The 19,682-nt window shown below is 28.2% G+C and overlaps 1 protein-coding gene across 1 annotated transcript; it reads left to right on the forward strand.

Moving 5' to 3' along the window:
• The first annotated feature begins 17,841 nt into the window (after positions 1-17,841).
• On the forward strand, positions 17,842-19,386 carry LOC112294327 (uncharacterized). The gene is made up of 3 exons (XM_024544627.3): positions 17,842-18,403; positions 18,678-18,816; positions 19,016-19,386. The coding sequence occupies exons 1-3, from the start codon at positions 18,065-18,067 to the stop codon at positions 19,186-19,188; spliced, it is 651 nt and encodes a 216-aa protein (XP_024400395.1). The 5' UTR covers positions 17,842-18,064; the 3' UTR covers positions 19,189-19,386.
• Positions 19,387-19,682: the final 296 nt, after the last annotated feature.

Here is a 19,682-nt window from a genome sequence, read left to right on the forward strand (position 1 = left end):
TTATTATATTTATTTTTTAGATAATATAAATAGATAGAAGTGAATAAAAATATATTAATTTAATAATATCTTTTAAAAAAGCTTTTTAAAAGCTTCATTAATAATGCTTTGACTTTACATGTGTTTATAGATGATTGAAAGGTTACAAACTTAGTCAACAAGTTAACCACATGTTATATTGTGAGGATAATATTCATCCCTCAATTCAAATTATAAAATAGCCTTAGTTATTTGTAATTGGTGGTCTAAAGTAGAAGTAGTAAGAAACAAGAACAAAGAAGAGTAACACAAACTAAGTGAAACAATTGCAATCAAATAATTATACACTAAAAAACTAGCCACAATCTGTTTACTACAATTTCATCAAATAAAAACTAAAATTAAAAAATAAAAAATATATTTTAAAAAAATTATTTTTTTTCCTTTCTAATGACATAAAAAATATATAAATCTAAATTATCATAAATAATTTATGATAGGTTAAAGATAGAATATAAATAATAAAAAAATTAAGTGAATAATTTTTACTCTAAGAATAACTTGCTCCAAAAATCAAGACTTTGAGCCTCACCAAGGCTCACAAGTAGTGCATATGGATTGTTGAAAGAAGCCACAAGGCCTTAGTCTTATCTTCCTTACTCTATTCAATGTGCTACATTTCATATGGTACTTGTGCACTTCTTTTTTACTAAAGAATAGACTAGCTATTAGTCGTCCTATTTTTTACTAATAAAATTCATAATTTTACATTTTTGATTTCACCACAGTATTTAAAAATATCAAAATAGCCTAAAAATCTTATACGGCCTTCAAATCTTTTTCTATCTTATTATAATGGCTTCCAAGGTGATAAAACATACTTTTACTAATGTCTTAAAATCTTCTATAAAAATTCTAAATAAATTCTAAATAAAACTTTAAAATCATATAATAATTTTATAATACTAATATCTATTTAAGATTATATTTTTTTACCTTGGTAGTTTTTTATAGTAATAAAATAAATTTAAATCTAATAAAAATCCTATTTTTTTATAATAGCTAAAAAGACATAAAATTCTCTTTATACTTCTTCAAAATACTACTACTTAATCATTGATTGAATTTTTATAAGTAATACATGTAGATGAAAAGTCAATAAAAATATTGATTTCAATAAATAATCTTTAATACTTAATAATAAGTAAAAATATCAAATTAACTAAGATAATTTCTTTGAAGACTTATTAAGACTCCATTTTCATAATTTTTCTTTTAATGAGACTTTTGTAGCTTATAAATACTTTTTAATTCTAATAAATACTTAAATAATAAAAAAGACTCTTTAATCTTAATATTTGTATAATGAAATGACTTAGAATTATATTTTTAATCAATTCATCAATTAAGATGCATTGGTTTCAAGCACATGAATCTTAAAAAATAAAATCCTCAATATATTCTTGTATTTCTCAAAAAGACTAAGAAATTATCAAAGAAGGTAGAATATTCAACTAGATTGGCTATTCCCAAAGATAAAAAGACTAGAAAGTCTTGTAATGAGACTAAAGACTAGAAAGTCTTGAAATGAGACTAAAGACTAGAAAAACATTGACAAGAATAAAGAAGGCTTTGTTCTTACTTCCATATATACTCTTAACTAAGAACTATGTTATAATATCTTATAAGACCTCTAAAATATATTGACTTTGCAAGACATATATCTTAACTTACAAAGTAAGTTTTTTGTATGTGCGCCATATAGTTAACTTGTCTCATAAGCTATCATCATGTGATTAACTTATTGACCAAATTTCTAACCTACCAATTAATGATAAACACATGTGAAGTCAAAGGAATGTCTATAAAGCTTCTAAGTAGCATTTCAAGCAAATATTCTAGAATAAATCTATATTTATATACTTCTACTTTATCATATAAGTAAATATTAAAATAATTATGTATTTTTATGATATTATCTTCCCTTCTAGAAACAAATTCCATGAAGAGCAATCATCATATATTGAAAAAATCCAAGATGCAACAAATTGTATTTGTCACATACTCTAATCTTTGTTTTCTTTGAAGATGATTGATAGGTCTTCTCAGCTACCAATAATGTCTCATATCAGGGCAAAAAGACTACCTTCTTATTTGATTGTTGTTGAGGCCTTTCTAACTCTCTTTAAATAAAACATTTGAAATATAGTCAGGAAGTGTTTCTACTTCTAATAAAATCACCAAACATTGGAAGTCTCTTCCAAGGTTGTGATATCAAATACATTGTAGCTTGCTATTTATTTAAAGAAGGAAATGTTATTTTTGAAGATCTTTATTTCAATTGCATAGTCTTGAAGGTTGTAAAAATTATAATATTTTAGCCAATTAAGTTTGTAAGTGATAACTTTTCAGTTGAATTTGTTGCTTGTTGGTTTCTCATCTTTCAAGCATTACAAAAATTATAAATAAGAGTATAAAATAGAATGCTATTTTTTATCTTGTTTCTTTTATAGCAAATATTTACTATTCCTTATCTTCATTTTTATGGCTGTTGTTGATGAAAAGCTTCAACCTTCTTTATTGTATTTACAAGATTATTTGCTGCCTCCTATGTATGTTCATTAATATCATATTTATACCAATGAATAAAATAGTTCAATCTATTTTCGTACCACCTTGAATTGAAGACTTCTTCTACCTCGAATTCTTGATTATTATCCATTTCTATAAGAAGAAGAGGTATTTTTCTTCTTATTAAAATATTCATTATCTTATATGGCTGAAGAAGAGACACATAGAATACAAGATGGATCTTCATAGACTTTGGTAGATGTAATCAATAAGCAATAGGATTGTCTTGTTTACTAATAAAAAAAGTTTAAAGCCTACAATAGTCCAATTTGTTGCAAAGATGAATAGTCTTGATATTGTGACAAAGTAATCATACCTTTTCATCTACTTTGAATTATAGTTATTCCTTGTAATAGGCATCTACATTGATTTTTTTCATTCTTAAGTTTCTTTTAACTATACCTTTATTATTGTATATAGCTTTTACAAACAATTCTCCAAATCTTCTACCATATGACTATGTCAAGGACATGAATCTCAAAGAAAGAAAATCCTCAATGCACTCTAGTGTCACTAAAAAGAAATAAAAAGTCAATAAAAAATGATATATTATTAAACAAGAATGGTTATTGTAGAAGACAAGAAGACTTGAAAGTCTTGGAATAAGATTAATGACTAAGAATGCATTGATAAGAGTGAAGAAGGCTTCACTCTTGCTTCCATATATACTATCTAACCAAAAGCTATGTGGCGATGTCCTATAGGACCTCCAACATGTATTGACTTTGCTAGCTACATGTCTTATCTTGCAAGACAAGTTATCTATATATACACCACATAGTTGGCTTGTTCTACAAGCTACTATACGGAGATAACTTATTCCACAAGCTATCAATACATGGTTAGCTTTTTAGCCAAGTTTCTAACCTACAAGTACATCTAAAGTCAAAACCGTACCTATAAAGCTTCTAGAAAGCTCCTCTAGAAGACTTTATGAAATTATTCTATCTTTACTTACTTCTTCTAAATCATATAAGTAACTATTGAAGTAAATATATATGTCCATGACATTATCTCCCCCCTCCTTTCTAGAGACGAGTTCTACAAGGAGCAATTTTCATGTATTGAGGAAGTCCAAGATGTGGCAAATTATATTTGCTACATACTCCGATCTTTGTCCCATACCATGGTAAAAAGACCACCCTTTTATTTGGTCATTGTTGAGGCCTTCATAACTTCCTTCAAATAAAACATTTAAAACACTGTTCAAAGTTTTTTCTACTTTTAATAAAATTACTAAACATCAGGAGTCTCTTCTAAGGTCGACATATCAAATATGTTGTATCTTGCCATCTATTTGAGAAGGACATGTTGTTCTTGAGGATCTTCATCTCGATTTTGTCGTCTTGAAGGTTGTAAAAATCGCAATGTCTCATCTAGTAAGTCCACAAATAAAAGCTCTTGAGTTGATTCCATTAATTGTTGGTACTCCAATGTGCTTCACGATAATTCAAGACACATGCTAATATGAAGTACCTGAGGTTTTTATGATTTGTATACACGTTAATTGGACTTGAGGTGCCTTCTAGATAAGGATGCTATTCTTGAAATGAATCTACGATTATAAGGAGCTCTTTATCATGGATCTCATAATTAATCACAATTGCTGAAAATTTCTTCAAATAAAAAGCTATTCGGTGGAATTTTTCATCTGTTCCCATTTGTAACAACACGGCACCTATAGCAAAAGTTGACGCATCTGTTTCCATAAAAAATGCCTTGGAGAAGTCAACACAATATAATATTGGTGCAAGAATAAACTCCTTCTTTAAAGCATCAAATCATGCTTCTGTTTCTTTATTCCACTTAATTTTTTTTTTACAAGTCAAACGTATAAGTGGAGCTACAACTTGAGAAAAATTCTTGATGAAGATTTGATAGTAATTAGCAAAGCTCAAAAAGCATTGCACATCTCATAGTGTTTTTGGAATCCTCTAATCTATAATAGTTTGAACCTTCTTGGAATCCATCATAAGGCCTTCGTTGGAAATGATGTATCCTAAAAAGTCAACTTTAATAGTGTGGAATATACACTTTTCTAACTTTGCATATAATCTTACATCTCTAAGTTTTTGTAACACGTAACAAACATGAAGCTCATGTTCTTTTCTATTCTTAGAGTAGATTAGAATGTCATCTAAATATGAAACAACAAAATCATCTAAAAATTCTCAAAAAACATCATTCATAAGATGTTGAAAAGCGGCTCGTGCATTTGTGAGTCCAAAAGGCATGACATTGTATTCAAAATGTCCATATCTAGTTCAAAAAGCAGTCTTCCATTCATCTCATTCTTTAATACAAATTAAGTTGTATTCTCCTCGTAGATCTATTTTAGGATAGTTCTTTGCTTGATTGAGTTGGTCAAGAAGTCTTGAAATCAAAAGCAAATGATAACTATTATTGATGGTGATCTTGTTGAATTGTCAATAATCCACATACATTTGCAAAGATCTGTCTTTTTTCTTTACAAATAAGATAGAAGCTCCAGCTGGAGATTTAGAATGGCATATGAAGTTCTTTGCCAAATTTTCATCAATGTACTCCTTTAATGCAGCCAACTCATTCTGCGATAAGCTATAGATTGGTCCAAATGGTGGTTGAGTTTTTTCTTATAAATCAATTAAATAATCATAAGGTCGATGCTCGGAGACAATATCTGCATTTTTCTTTTCAAAAACATCTTGGAATTCTTGATATTGGTTAGGAATACCACTCCACGTTGTTCCACCATTAGAAATGGATGTAGCATATATATCAAAAGATGATCCTTCTTTTGTACCATGCATGAAAGCTTTTGCACCTATTAGTAAAGGTTTGGACGTATTGGATTTATGTACGTGATCTTGGATTATACTATCATAAAAATTAAGTTTACAAGAAATCTAATCTATTAGAAGATTATGTTTTTCTAGCCATGATAATCCTATAATAATTAGATTAGAGGGAGATTTTATTACATTAAATACTACTATGTTGTTATGATCTTTAATTGCTACATCTAAAAGAATAGTTTCATGGATAACATTTCCAAAAGACAATGAACGACCATCTATGACTTCTAAATGTACTGATATAATTTTCTTCACTAAAGGTATTTTTTGATTCTTAGCAAAATCTTCATCTATAAAACATGCTGAGGCTCTTGAATCTAACAAGGCAAAGACTTTGTGATTATTATGTCCTAAATATACTTCTATTATAAAATAAGATGAGGGATTTGAGGAGAGGATAGGACCTTTATTAGGTGTTGCACATGATTCTAGCCACATGGTCCCTATTGTAGCTGAAAAAACTCATTTTTTGCCACATTATCTTCTTTGGTAATTGTGCTCCTCATTTTGTAATTGCGTTGCTTCTTTGGACAATGTTGAGCAATGTGCTTAGCTTCTCTATAATATAAACACAACCCCTCTTAGCAACGTCGAGTCTTTTTCTATTTCATGAGATGTTTAAAACATATCATATCAATTTGCATTGATTTCAGCTTTAACGAATATGTTTCAAAAAACTTGGAAGCTGCCGCCATTACTTTACTTATTCCTCTCCAACCAAATCTTTGTTCTTGACACCTTTTAAATAAATAATTATTGCATGCAATGGCTTCAGTAATAAATTATTCCAAAGATTCTACTTTTGATATTGTTAATAACAAATCTTTGATGCTATCCTTCAATTCATATTAAAATTGGTTGATAAGTGATTTGTCATTCTAGTCCACATTGCAAGCAAGGTTTTGGAATTCGGCAGCATATATAGTAGCTGATTGTGATCTTTGCTATAAGGATAAAAGCTTGGTCTTTGCTACTTGTTCTTGATCACTTTCTCCAAATATGGCTGTAAACACTTCTAGGAATGAATTCAAATCATAAAGGAGTCATGAATCTTTTTCCATTAAAGGTGCAAACCAAGAGAGAACACTTCCTGATAGTAGTGCGCATATAAATCTGACTTGGGTAAATCCATCAGGATATTGGAAAGGATGCAATCTTAGATAGAGCTTGATTTGTTGCAAAAATCCTTGAAATTTTGATCTTGTTCCATCAAAATTCTCAAGCATACTAATGCTTATCTTTATCATACTTGTAGAAGCAAAACTCCTTGAATTTTGTTGTGATGTTGATCTACTTGATTCTTTCTTGCTGCAAACTCTAAACTTTTTTCATAGGCGTAGGCATAGTACTTCCATGATTCTTATTAGAAATACGTGAGATTTCCACTCTTAGAGTATTGACAAGCTCATGAAGATCTGCCATGGTTGCAAATCTATTCTCACTTCTATAAACAGTAGCATCCATAATCTTTCTTTCCATAGACAACTCAAATGAATTCAAAAGTTAAATTAGAGGAAGGTAATCCATAACCTTTAAAAATAAATCCGACAAAGAGAGATAATCCACTCTCTTTAAAGAAATGATTAATGTTAAAAAACAAGGTTTTTTATTTAAAGGTGGATAGTTCGCAACCTTTGAAACAAAACAATAGAAGTGAGGTAATTCACTCACTTTTAAAATAAGACAAAAATAATATGTTAGCACTCTTGTCAAACTGTCAAGGATATGAATCTCGAAGAAAGAGAATCCTCAATACACTCTTCTATTACTGAAGAGAACTAAAATGTCAATCAAAATGTGATGTAATATTTACTAAAATGGCTATTACCACAAATAAGAAGACTAGAAAGTCTTGAAACAAGACTAAAACTAGAAAGGCATTGGCAAGAGTGAAGAAGGCTTCACTCTTGCCTCCATACATAATATCTAGTTAAGAGCTATATGGCAATGTCTTATAGGACCTCCAACATGTGTTGACTTTGCTAGCCACATGTCTTATCTTGTAAGGCAAGTTATTTATATATGTGCCACGTAGTTGGCTTGTTCTACAAGCTACTACATAGAGATAATTTGTTCTACAAGCTATTAATACATGGTTAGCTTTTTGGCCAAGTTTCTAACCTATAAGCACATCTAAAGTCAAAACCGTATATATAAAGCTTCTAGGAAGCTCTTCTAGAAGACTTTATGAAATTATTCTATATTTACCTACTTTTACTTAATTATTTAAATTACTATTGAGATAAATATATATGTCTGTGATAGATTATTAAGTTTTGAAAAATGAAAAGAATCAAATTATAGATGATAATCATAATTGAAAAAATATTAATTTATATATTGAATAGAAGAGTATATCAAGTTATTATAGACAAACTCTATTAATGGCAAAAGACTTATCCAATCTACTTAATAATAGTTGATGATAGATCTCAAATATTACTCCAAAACTTTATTTAGCTATTCCATTTGCTCATTAGTTTGAAGATGAAAAGTCAAAAAAAGCTTTATATCTATCTTTAGAATCTTGAAAAAGATTTTGTAGAATCTTAATACAAATTGAGTCCTATTATTTTATATAATATTTTTAAATAATCCATAATAGCAATAGATCTTATCAAGAAAAAATTTAGCCATTTCTTTACATGTGATAGATTTTTTACATGATACAAAATATGCCAACTTCATAAAATAATCTACTATCACAAATATAGAATCATTTAAATCCAAAAATAAAAGATTTATAATAAAATCTATAGAAACAAAAGACCATAATTATTTCAAAATTGGTAATGGTTGGAAAAATTCATAAGGTCGATGATGAAGAGTTTTTGATCTTAAAAATATATCACATGCTTGTAAAAAGTTTTTAATTGCTTTCTACATTTAAGGCCACTTAAAATCTTTTGATATTAGCTCTAAAGCCTTATTGTATCAAAAATATCCAATTGCTAAAAAATCATGACAAGCTTAAAGAACATGTAATCTTGCTTTATTTTTTGAAATATATAATTGTTTTTCAAAATAAAGTAGATAATTCTTGAACTAAAACTTGGAAGTATCATAAGACTTAAAAGAATTATTCTTAATATCAAAAATAAAAGGAACTTAATGTATATTTGATTAAATTTGCTCAATAAAGTTGAATCAATATTAAATACTAATTTTATTGCTCAAAGATAAAAATGCTCTAATTTATTTATTTATTTTTTAAATCTTTATTAATGAAAAGCTGTATTTCTTCTTTAGATTAAGATAAGAATGATTAGAAGGGGCATTTGATAAACCTTATTGTTTTTTGAGTCTATAAGTGATCTTGAAATCAAATCTTAATAAAGGCATATTTTAATGGACTTAGCAATGATTCAAATTAGATGCCGACATGAAGTACTTGAGATTCTTATAATCCATATATATGGTAATTTTACTAGAAGCACCTTTTAAATAATGATGCCATTCTTAAAGTGAATATACAATTACAAGAAGGTCTTTATTGTAGATCTTGTAGTTAATCTCAATTGCTGAAAAGTTCTTGAAATAAAAAATAATTAAATAGAGCTTATCATCTACTCCTATTTGTGATAAAATGACATTCATAGTAAAGTTTGATGCATCTATTTCTACAAAGAATGCTTTAGAAAAATTGACATAATATAAATTTGATACAAAAATAAATGTTATCTTTAAGTCTTTAAAAGATGTTTCAGCTTCTTTGCTTTACATAAGTTTGTCTTTAAATGTCAAGCATATAAGAGGAGCCACAATTTGAAAAAAATCTTTGATGAAGATTTAGTAATAATTAGAAAATTCCAAAAAGTATTACACATTTTGAATTATTTTTGGGACCTTCTAATTCATGATAGTCTGGACTTTCTTAGAATCTATTATTAATCATTTGTTGGAAATGATGTATCTTAATAAATCAACTTGAATAGTATAGAATACATACTTTTTTATCTTGGCATATAATCCTATATTTCTAAATTTTTATAATATATAATAAACATAAAATTCATATTTTTTTATATTTTTAGAATAGATTAAAATATTATTTAAATAATAAATAAAAAAATCATCAAAAAAATCACAAAAGACATCATTCATGAAATATTGAAAAGAAGTTGGTACATTTGTGACTCCAAAAGACATGATATTATATTCAAAATATCTATATTTAATTTGAAAAGCAATCTTTGACTCATCTCGTTCTTTGATGTAGACCATATTGTATGCTCTTTGTAGGTCTATTTATATAGATCTTTGTTTGATTGAGTTGATTAAGAAGTCTTGAAATCAAAAGTAAGAAATACCTATTCTTGATGGTGATTTTGTTAAGGCTGCAATAGTCTATGCACATCTATACAAATCCATCTTTTTTTTCTACAAATAAGATAGGAACTTGTATTAGAGATTTTTCGTCAATATATTCTTTTAATACAACCAAGTCATTTTACAATAAATTATAGATCAATTTAAATGGTAGTTGAGCTCTTTCTTGAAGATTGATTGAACAATCATAGGATCAATGCTCTAGAAAAATATCTACATTCTTCTTTTCAAAAATATCCTAAAAATCTTGATACTAGCTAGGATTATCATTTGACATCCTTTCACCATAAAAAATGGACGTAGCATATTTAGCAAAAGATGACATTTCTTTTGTGACATGCATAAAAACTCTTGCACATATCAATAAAGATTTAGATATATTAGGCTTATCTATTTCTACTTCACGATCAAAATTTTGGATTAAACTATAAAAAAAATTAAGATTATGAAAAATCCAATCTATTTAAGGATTATATTTTTTTAAATATAATAATCCTAAAATAATTGGATTAAAAAAAGATCTTATCACATTAAATATTAGTATAATATTATGAACTTTAATTGCTACATCTAAAAGAAAATTTTCATGAGTAACATCTCCAAAAGAGAATGAATGACCATCTCTAATTTCTACATATATGGATTTAGTTCTTTTAGCTAAAGATATTTTTTGTTTCTTGACAAAGTTTTTGTCTATAAAAGAGATTAAGGCTCTTGAATCTAATAATATAAAGACTTTGTGATTTTTACGTCCTAAATATGTATCTATTGTAAAACAAGATGAGGGATCTAACGAGAGAATAAGACCTTTACTATGTATCATATATGATTTCAGTCATATAGTCCATATTGTAGCAAAAAAACTCATTTATTGACACATTATCTTTTTTGGCAATTGTGCTCTTCATTTTGTCATTACATTGCTTCTTTGGATAATATTGAGTAATATACTTAGCTTCTCTATAATATTAGTATAAATCTTCTTAATAATATTAAATCTTTTCTTACTTAGTAAAGGATTTAAAAAATATCGTATCAATTTAAATTGATTTTGGCCTTGATAAATAAGTTTTTGAAAACTTAGGAGCTACCATCATAACTTGGCCTACTTTTCTCCAACCAAGTTTTTATTCTTGATGCCTTTCAAATAATTAATTATTATATTTAATAGCTTGAGTGATAAATTATTTTAAAGATGTTACTTTTGGCATTATCAATAACAAATCTTTGACGTTATTCTTCAACACATATTAAAATTGATTAGTAATGGTTTTGTTATTCCAGTCCATATCGCAAGTAAGGTTTTGGAATTCAGTAGCATATTTGATAGCTAACTATAATCCTTGTCGTAAAAATAAGAGTTTGATTTCTATTTTTTATTACTATTTTTAAATATAACCATATATAATTTTAGAAATAAAATCAAATCATAAAAGAATTATGAATCTTTTTTCATTAATGGTACAAACCAAGAAAGAATACTTCCAGATGGAAGTAAGCCTACAAATCCAACTTGAGTAAATCTATCAAGATATTAGAAGAGATGCAATCTTATATAGAGCTTGATTTATATTAAAAATCCTCAAAATTTTGATCTCATTCTATCAAACATATTGAGTATACTAATTTGTATCTCAATTATATTTATATAAGTAAAACTTTTTAGATTTAGTTATGAAATCGATTTACTTACTTTCTTCAATTGCACAACTTCGTGATGTAGATTCTAAACTTCTTCCATATGCATAGGATTAGTGTTTCTATGGTTGGCATTGGTAATAGATGAAATTTCTACTTTAAGAGTGTTGACAATTTGTGAAGATGTGCAATAGTTACAAATCTATTCTTACTTCCACCAAATATAGCATCTATGATTTTTCCTTCTATTTCAAATAACTTAATAAATTCATAAGTGAAATTAAAAGAAGATAATTTAAAACTTCTGATATCAAATGAAAATTTCTATAAAGATGGATAATCCACTCTTTTTAATAAAAAAATCACTATTAGAAAACTAAATAATTTGTTTAAAAGTGGTTAATTCGCAAACTTCAAAACATAGCAATAGAAGTAAAGTAATCTATTTGCTTATAAAACAAGATAAGAACAATGAGTTAAGACTCTTGTTAAACTATCAAGGATATGAATCTTAAAAAAAAAAAAAAAAAAAAAAAAAAATCTTCAACACACTCTTATGTCACTCAAAAAGACTAAAAAATTACTAAAGAAGGTAGAATATTTAAACTAGAATGGTTATTGCCAAAGACTAGAAGAGTAAAAAGTCTTGAAATAAGACTAATGACTAGAAAGGCATTGACAAGAGTAAAAAAAGGCTTCACTCTTGCCTCTATATATACTCTTAATTAGAAGCTATATAGTGATGTCCTGTATAACCTCCAAAATATGTTGACTTTGTAAGATACATATCTTAACTTGCAAGATAAGTTTTCTATATGTGTGTCATTTAGTTAGCATATTTCACAAGCTATTAACATGTGATTAACTTATTAACCAATTTTCTAATCTATTAATCAACCATAAATACATGTAAAGTCAAAGCAACATTTTTGAAGCATCTAAAAAGTATCTCTAAAAAATATTATGAAATAAATCTATTTTTACTTACTTGTACTTAATCATATAAATAAATATTAGAATAAATATGTATGTCGATGACAATTGGTGGGACTTACATACACATATTGGTATCCTACAAAACAAACTACCTATGTAGCATTCATATAGAAAACTTGCCTTGTAAGTTAAAATATGTGTCATTTAAAATCAACACATTTTGAAAGTTTTATAGAACATTATTACATAATTCTTAGATAGGTAGTATATAAAGAAATAAGAGTGAAGTGTTTTTCACTCTTTTCAATTCTTTTCTTGCTTCTAATCTAATTTCAAGAAGTCTTTAGTTTTTTTATCTTTTGGAAATAGCCATTCTTGTTTCTTTTTAATATACATATTTCTTTATTTCTATTTTTTCATACTTCTTTGAGATTATCTTGCTTGTTTATTTTCTTTCATCAAATTCTTATTCTTGGCAATATCTATATATATATATATATATATATATATATATATATATATATATATATATATATATATATATATTCTTCCTTCTTTTATTTCATATCACAAATAAAAAATAATTTTTAATTAAGGCTCTTTTGTAATTTAAACTAATGGATGAAATTTATCCTTATAAAGCATGGCCAACCTTCTTTTTTTTTGAGCTTTGTCTATTGTTTTGGTAGAGAAGAATGATGATTGTATTCATTTTTGCATCAACTATCATTATTTGAATATTATTAGAAAAAAAATATGTATATCCTTTTATACATTGATAATATCTTTGATTAATGGCAAAGAGTTACAATCTTCTTGTCAATTGATTTAGCTGGTAGCTTTTGATAAGTCTTGTTCTCTAATTCTATCAAAAAAAAATATTGCCTTTATTTATTGCCAAGACCTAATCCATGGTAGTGCAATTATGCAATGTTATGTATATGTCCTAGCATCTCATAGATATAGTATTAAAGAAGTTTTATTGAGAGTGTGCTTTGATATATATATATATATATATATATATATATATATATAATATCAATATATATTTTAAAGATTTTAATTCTCATCTTAATGATTTTTAAGACATCTTTTTTTGTATTTTGGCTATTATTTTAAAATTAAAAATCAAGAAGTATATCATCTACTTATCTAAATTTAGATATCTTGGCTATGTTATTTTTTTTTATATAGCTTTATTCCAATCTAAATAATTTATGCATTATTTAAAAATTTTCAACTCTTATTAATCTCAAATCTATTCAATCCTTTATTTGCTTGGTTAATCACTACCAATTCTTTATCTATAACTTTGCCATTATTGTAGCACTTCTCTATCAATTAATAAAAACAGATATGTTTTTTTTTTAATCAAATAAAAGAGCTTGGTTTTGGCAAATTCAAGGTTACCTTCTACTCTATTTTTCTTTTTATTTATCTTAACTTCCACTTATTATTCATCTTACATATTAATGTCAGATAAGATGTAATTGGTGCTAATTTAGATCAATAAATTGATGGTGATGAACAAGTATTAACCTATGCTTCACAATGGCTTTCTAAAACTAAAAAGAACTATAGCAACAATAATAAGAAAGGTCTTATTGTCATCTTTGTTGTGAAGCACTTCCAACCATACTTCCATAATCTTCAATTTGTCATTGATATTAATTATATTCCAATGTGCAATCTCATAAAGTTTGATTATTTAATAAGATAGTTGGCTTACAGGGCCTTAATTCTTCAATTTTATTATTTTTTAAATATCCACTAACTAAGACGTTTATATACCAATAGCAATGTATTAATTCAAATTAATTTCATAGAGTCAGAACCTTACTTCACTATTAAAGATCTTGATTTGGTATACCAACTCCAATGTTTTTTTTTGCTACCTTGGCATCAAATGGAATTTGGCTCCTTTCCACTTATCTTTGATATATCACCAAATCAAATATAAGATTGATGGTGTTATTATTTATTCTAAGTTTATTACTATAAAATTATATAATTATATTTTTATTATTTATTATTTCTTTAAAAATACTTGAGCATATATAATTTACTTTATAAAATCCTAAATATTAAAATAAGATATTATAATAGGTTAATTCACATTTTATTTCTAAAAAAATTTAAAATCATGACTGAATTATGATGGACTCTACTATTGTGACAATTTCTTTTGGTCTTTAAAGGTGGAATTTACAAAGCACTCTTACAACAAGAATGTAAAGTTACACATATTAACTTCTATTCAATCATTGAATTTTTTGTGAAGGTGGGTATGGATCTTATAGAATCATTAATGATAACCACTACTAATCATAGATATGTTATAGTTGCCACTTTTTATTTTACCAAATAAATAGATGTCCAAACATTGGAATAAAATGATTGCAAAGAAATTGCCTAATTCTTCTTAAGTTCTATCATGATACAATATAGTAATCCTATTGAAAATTTGATAAACAATAGGAGTGAATTTTGTAATGCACTAATAGATATATTATCCATCTATTTATACACCAAATACACAACCACTTCTCTTTACTATCATTAATACAACACGTTAACAAAAAGATTTAATTATATTCTATGATCACTCATTGAAAAGAATAGAGAATATAATTAGTACTAACATACCATGCCACCAACAATTATCTCTGTATATTTAACAAATATGCATTTAAGCACAAGCTTCTTCCCTTTTAAAATTTTCTATGGCCACAAACCACTATTACTCATTGTATTTCTAAACTTGCCCTTGATTGTGCAAGAAACAATTAATATACATGCATGGTTGAATTTTTTGCTATAATATTATAGCTACCTATAGATGCAAGTCCATAATAATGTAAATAAGGCTTAATATATATATATATATATATATATATATATATTAAAAAAAATGTGACAAAAAAGTGACATATATGCAAAAATTCACTGCATGTGATATTATTTCATATTGCAAAAAAAAATCCATAAAAAAAGAAATAAGTTTTGAGGCAAGTTCATTGGATTCTAAAGTATCATTGCCATAAACATAAAAATATTGCTTTCATATTTAAGCTATTTAATCTATAATTGAACCAATATTATTTTTAATATCAACATTTGATTTGATTCACTACAATTTACATTTCATCTTTACCAATATCAATTTAATTAGATCCACTATTTAATATACTAAACACCATGCTAGAAATAATGCTATTATAATTCAATTTTCTAAGAAAAATGGTTCTTCTACATGTGTAGAGATAAGAAATGAGCTCAATACAAATCATGTATTGTCTAATGAAGTTATAGCAAAGCCTAACCTGAATGGTTAGTATGAAGGTTTTTTGCATCACTATTCTAAATTAAAAACTACCTGACTCAAAGATTTTGGTAAATATTTGGATGTACAATTGCTTGTGGTGTCTACATATGTAGTATTCCATATAGATAATTATCATCTCATAGATTCCTTATATCGTCATTATATCATTGTAGAGAATGAGAGCTCATGTCCACCTTTTATGAAAGTCGAACTTGTTGTATATTGTCAGCTTGTGCATTGTCAATCGTATCAAATTGACTAAGATTACAATTACAATTGGGCAAGCCGCAAAAAAATAATCTTTGTTTGTTCTACTAATCCTTCAAGTTATCTTATAGAATTGTGTCATAAAAAGATTACTACTCAATCAATTAGCTCTATCATTATGGGTTGTTAGATTGCAATTGCTCCTTAAATAAAATCTCAACCATTGATTGAATATCTTAAAATGGAAGGAAGAAACATGGGAGAACCAAGGAGTGAGCAGGTTAGAAGTTGAGTAGTTTAAAAGGCGACATATTAGAAACTCAAAAACTATTCTTTATTGAGTCTACATTCATCCACACTTACATACATGGATGCTGAAGTTTATTCCAAGATTGTTTTTCAATCCCAATTTTTAACCATCATTCTTACTTCAAGCATTTATTTATTTTTATTTTATTTTATTTTATTTTATTATTTTTATACATAATAACATTTAATATACATTATATTTTTATTTCAAGGAAGAATTTTTGCTCAAAAAATTCAAAAAAATATTCTTTAATATAACTATTTTATAAATAATGATTAAAAAATTTAGTTTTTGTAATTTAAAATATTAATACAATCAATTTTTTTAAATAATTAATAGATTAAATATTGACACAAAATAGCATATTAATTATTATTTTATTTTTAGAATACTAATAGTATTAGAAGCATGTTTATATACTTACAAGAATATTATGGTAATGATGATAATGTACAAAAATTATTAATTCAAAATTATATTTTGTAAAAAATTATTTATTAATAAACACAAGTTAACATACATATTTTAAAAACTTCTTTAGACAATAAAAAAATTGTGTAATTTTTATATACAAATTTTAAGAATATTTATGAATAAAATAAAATTTATATAATTTTTTATTACAATACTACATTAAATTGCAGCAGGACCCCAATGACTTAGGATGGGTGGTCTTTCACAAAAAAAATTGTGTTATGTATCCACAGGTAGTGGCTCACTACAAGAGGGCTTGCCAAATCCCACAAAAAATATTTTTAAAGAGATGCAATGTTGACAAAGATGTAGAATTGTTCTTCAAAATTTAGATTTTTATTAAGAGTGTGGATTCAAAATGTGATACTTCATATAAGGATTTAATTTGATTTGATGATATTTACTATTATATATAATAAAAAGACTCGTTTTAGTGGTGGTTTTTACAACCACATTTATTTTAATTGTTAAACTACTTAGATACATAATGCTTGTAGAAAATGTTTTATGGTTTGCAAAATATTCTAAAAAAAACATACCAATATAATATCGTGTATCAAAAAAAAATTTGAAGAGAATTTTAATTTAATGAGTTCTCTTGATTTTTTATTAAAATATAATAATAAGAATTTACAACATTTTTCAATAGAATATGTGTAAATTAAAAAATTGTTACAAAAATTAAATTAAATTAAAATCAGCCAATCTATATATTATTTCTTCTATAAATAAAATAATCAATGATGAATCCTTGTTTATAAAATATTTGTGTTTGAGAAAAAATTAATGAGTACATTTTATGAGTTGCAAGAATTCTTCCTGAAAACAAAAGTATCATGGACATTGAGTGCTGTTGTGTACGATATCAACAACAACAAACAAACAAACAAACAAAAATTGAAACAAGAGTGATGGTTGAAAAGTGGGATACTGAGGCAGCCCCTGAACAAAATTCAGCACCCATGTCAATGTGGATCATTGCGGGGCCAATGAGGAATGAGATCTGAGTTTCCAACGTGCCCGCCCCCTTCTTCCACTACGTTCCCTCACTCCGTTCCCAGAATTCCGATCAGCGGTTAAAATTGCATCTGAGTGACAGCTGCGATCCGACGGCCCACAATGGCGGAGCCAGTCGATTGAATAGAGAGGTTTCTGCAACACGTACTGACGAGGCTTCATGTCAGGCGTCGGAATTTTTTTGTCCCCGTTCCTGGAAATTGAATTGCGTTGCCGACTGCCGTCTGCCGACAAGGGTGAGGATCTCAGCAGGCTGTTCTATACGAGCTCTAATTCTATCTTTGAATCTATTGCCAGAGAATAAGAGTTCCAGGAGGAGGAGGAGGCGAGAGCTTGGATGCCATTGTGGCAGGTCGAGATGAGAGGCCTCTCCCGCTTGGCGTAATGAGGCGCGGTCTAAGTTATCATTTGGAGATGCGCACGGGGTCCAGGGGCTGCAAGAAGGTTCACAGTGCTAACTTTGGTCAGGACAGAGAACTGGTGGGAATTTCTCATGATGTTGCTAGGTTGTGCATTTTGGGTGAAACAAAGTTCCTAGGGCTGCAGAAGAACCAGCTGAATCACTGGGAGGATCGCTATTTAATAGCTCAGAAGTTTAGTGGAGATCCTCGGATGATTGGCCTCGCCGAAGACCACCGTAAGAAGGATAGGGATCACTTGAATTGGGATCCGGGCATGAAGAAACGGTTGCACGCGTTGACTTTGGACGTTCACAAGCTTATTGTGAGTGCTCGTATGCGAATGTGCGATGGAATAATAATTGTAAAAAAAATTTGGAGAAATCTGGCGACAGTGTGTCAATTTCTTTCAGTTTTTTTCAATCTTGAGAGACTGTTCATAGGTTAGGTTTTGGGTTCAGGGTTTAGGGTTTTAGTATATTTTCAGTTTGTTTTATTTTGTAAACATACCATTTGAATAGCAAGATATTGTTGTTATTACGAAGTAGGCGTTAACAGACCTTATCTAAATGAAGTTTTGTTCGACTAATGGTTTGCAGAAATCTGAAGCCCAAGAGGAAGCTGCAGCACCGCAACAAGCACCCGCAGTACACAACCAGAACAGCAACGGCGACGTGATTCCTGCTGCCTTGGGTGATGAGGAGTCTCCTTTCGACATTGATAGCGCTCTTTGCATTGGTTAGTGGCCTGATCCAGCAGCACTTGGAAACGGATCATGCTGTTTGGCACCAAGTTATACATAAAATCGTATTGATACATGATGTTTTTACAAGAACAACGAATGACAATCCAGTGTGTATTGGTTCTGCCTTTTTTAGAGGGTGTGAGCATTGGTTTGCGATGATTACTAATTACACTCTGATTTTTTGTGTTGCAGAGGGTGGCGCTGATCTGGTAAACTGGGCTTGCACCATAGAATCCCTGCAAAGAATCATTCCAATGTTTCCATATGAAATTATTATAGCGTTGCTTCATGGTGAAATCGGTCGTCTGGAAGCTGAAAACAACGGTTTGAGAGCCAGGCTAGGTGAAATCGCTCGCGTTGTGTAATGTACATATAGTTGAAGTTGTGCATACACTTTGGTCTGCTTGTGCTGTTTCGTTGTTCTTGTAAAAACATCATGTATCAACATCGTAGTGATGTTCTCTTGGTGAGGGGATCAAATTTTGTTGTATAATGATATGGGTGCCGAATGTGGGCACCTCCAAACTGTTAGGTCGGTATCGATCAATATTCTCAGCACTGCACTTAAACGGGGTCACCTGATTGGAATCTGTTTTGATGAGTAGGGTGGAGTCAAGTTTTGCTTCAAACAAATCCAGTAGTTGAATTGGTATTGCGAAAGAGATACTGAATTCTCTGGTCCATTACCAGTGGACAACGTATCACAACACTTCGAACAAGTAGTATCATAAAAACTGGAATGTTATTTTGGACGAAACACTTCGACTGATTTACACTGTTACGATAAACTCATTATAATAGCAATCATCACGCATTCTGAGCCAACGCAGTCACGTCAACTACAAGCAAAGGCGTGTGC

The sequence above is a fragment of the Physcomitrium patens genome, chromosome 17 (assembly GCF_059467195.1).
Source record: "Physcomitrium patens ecotype Gransden chromosome 17, ASM5946719v1, whole genome shotgun sequence".
Classification (NCBI taxonomy): domain Eukaryota; kingdom Viridiplantae; phylum Streptophyta; class Bryopsida; order Funariales; family Funariaceae; genus Physcomitrium; species Physcomitrium patens.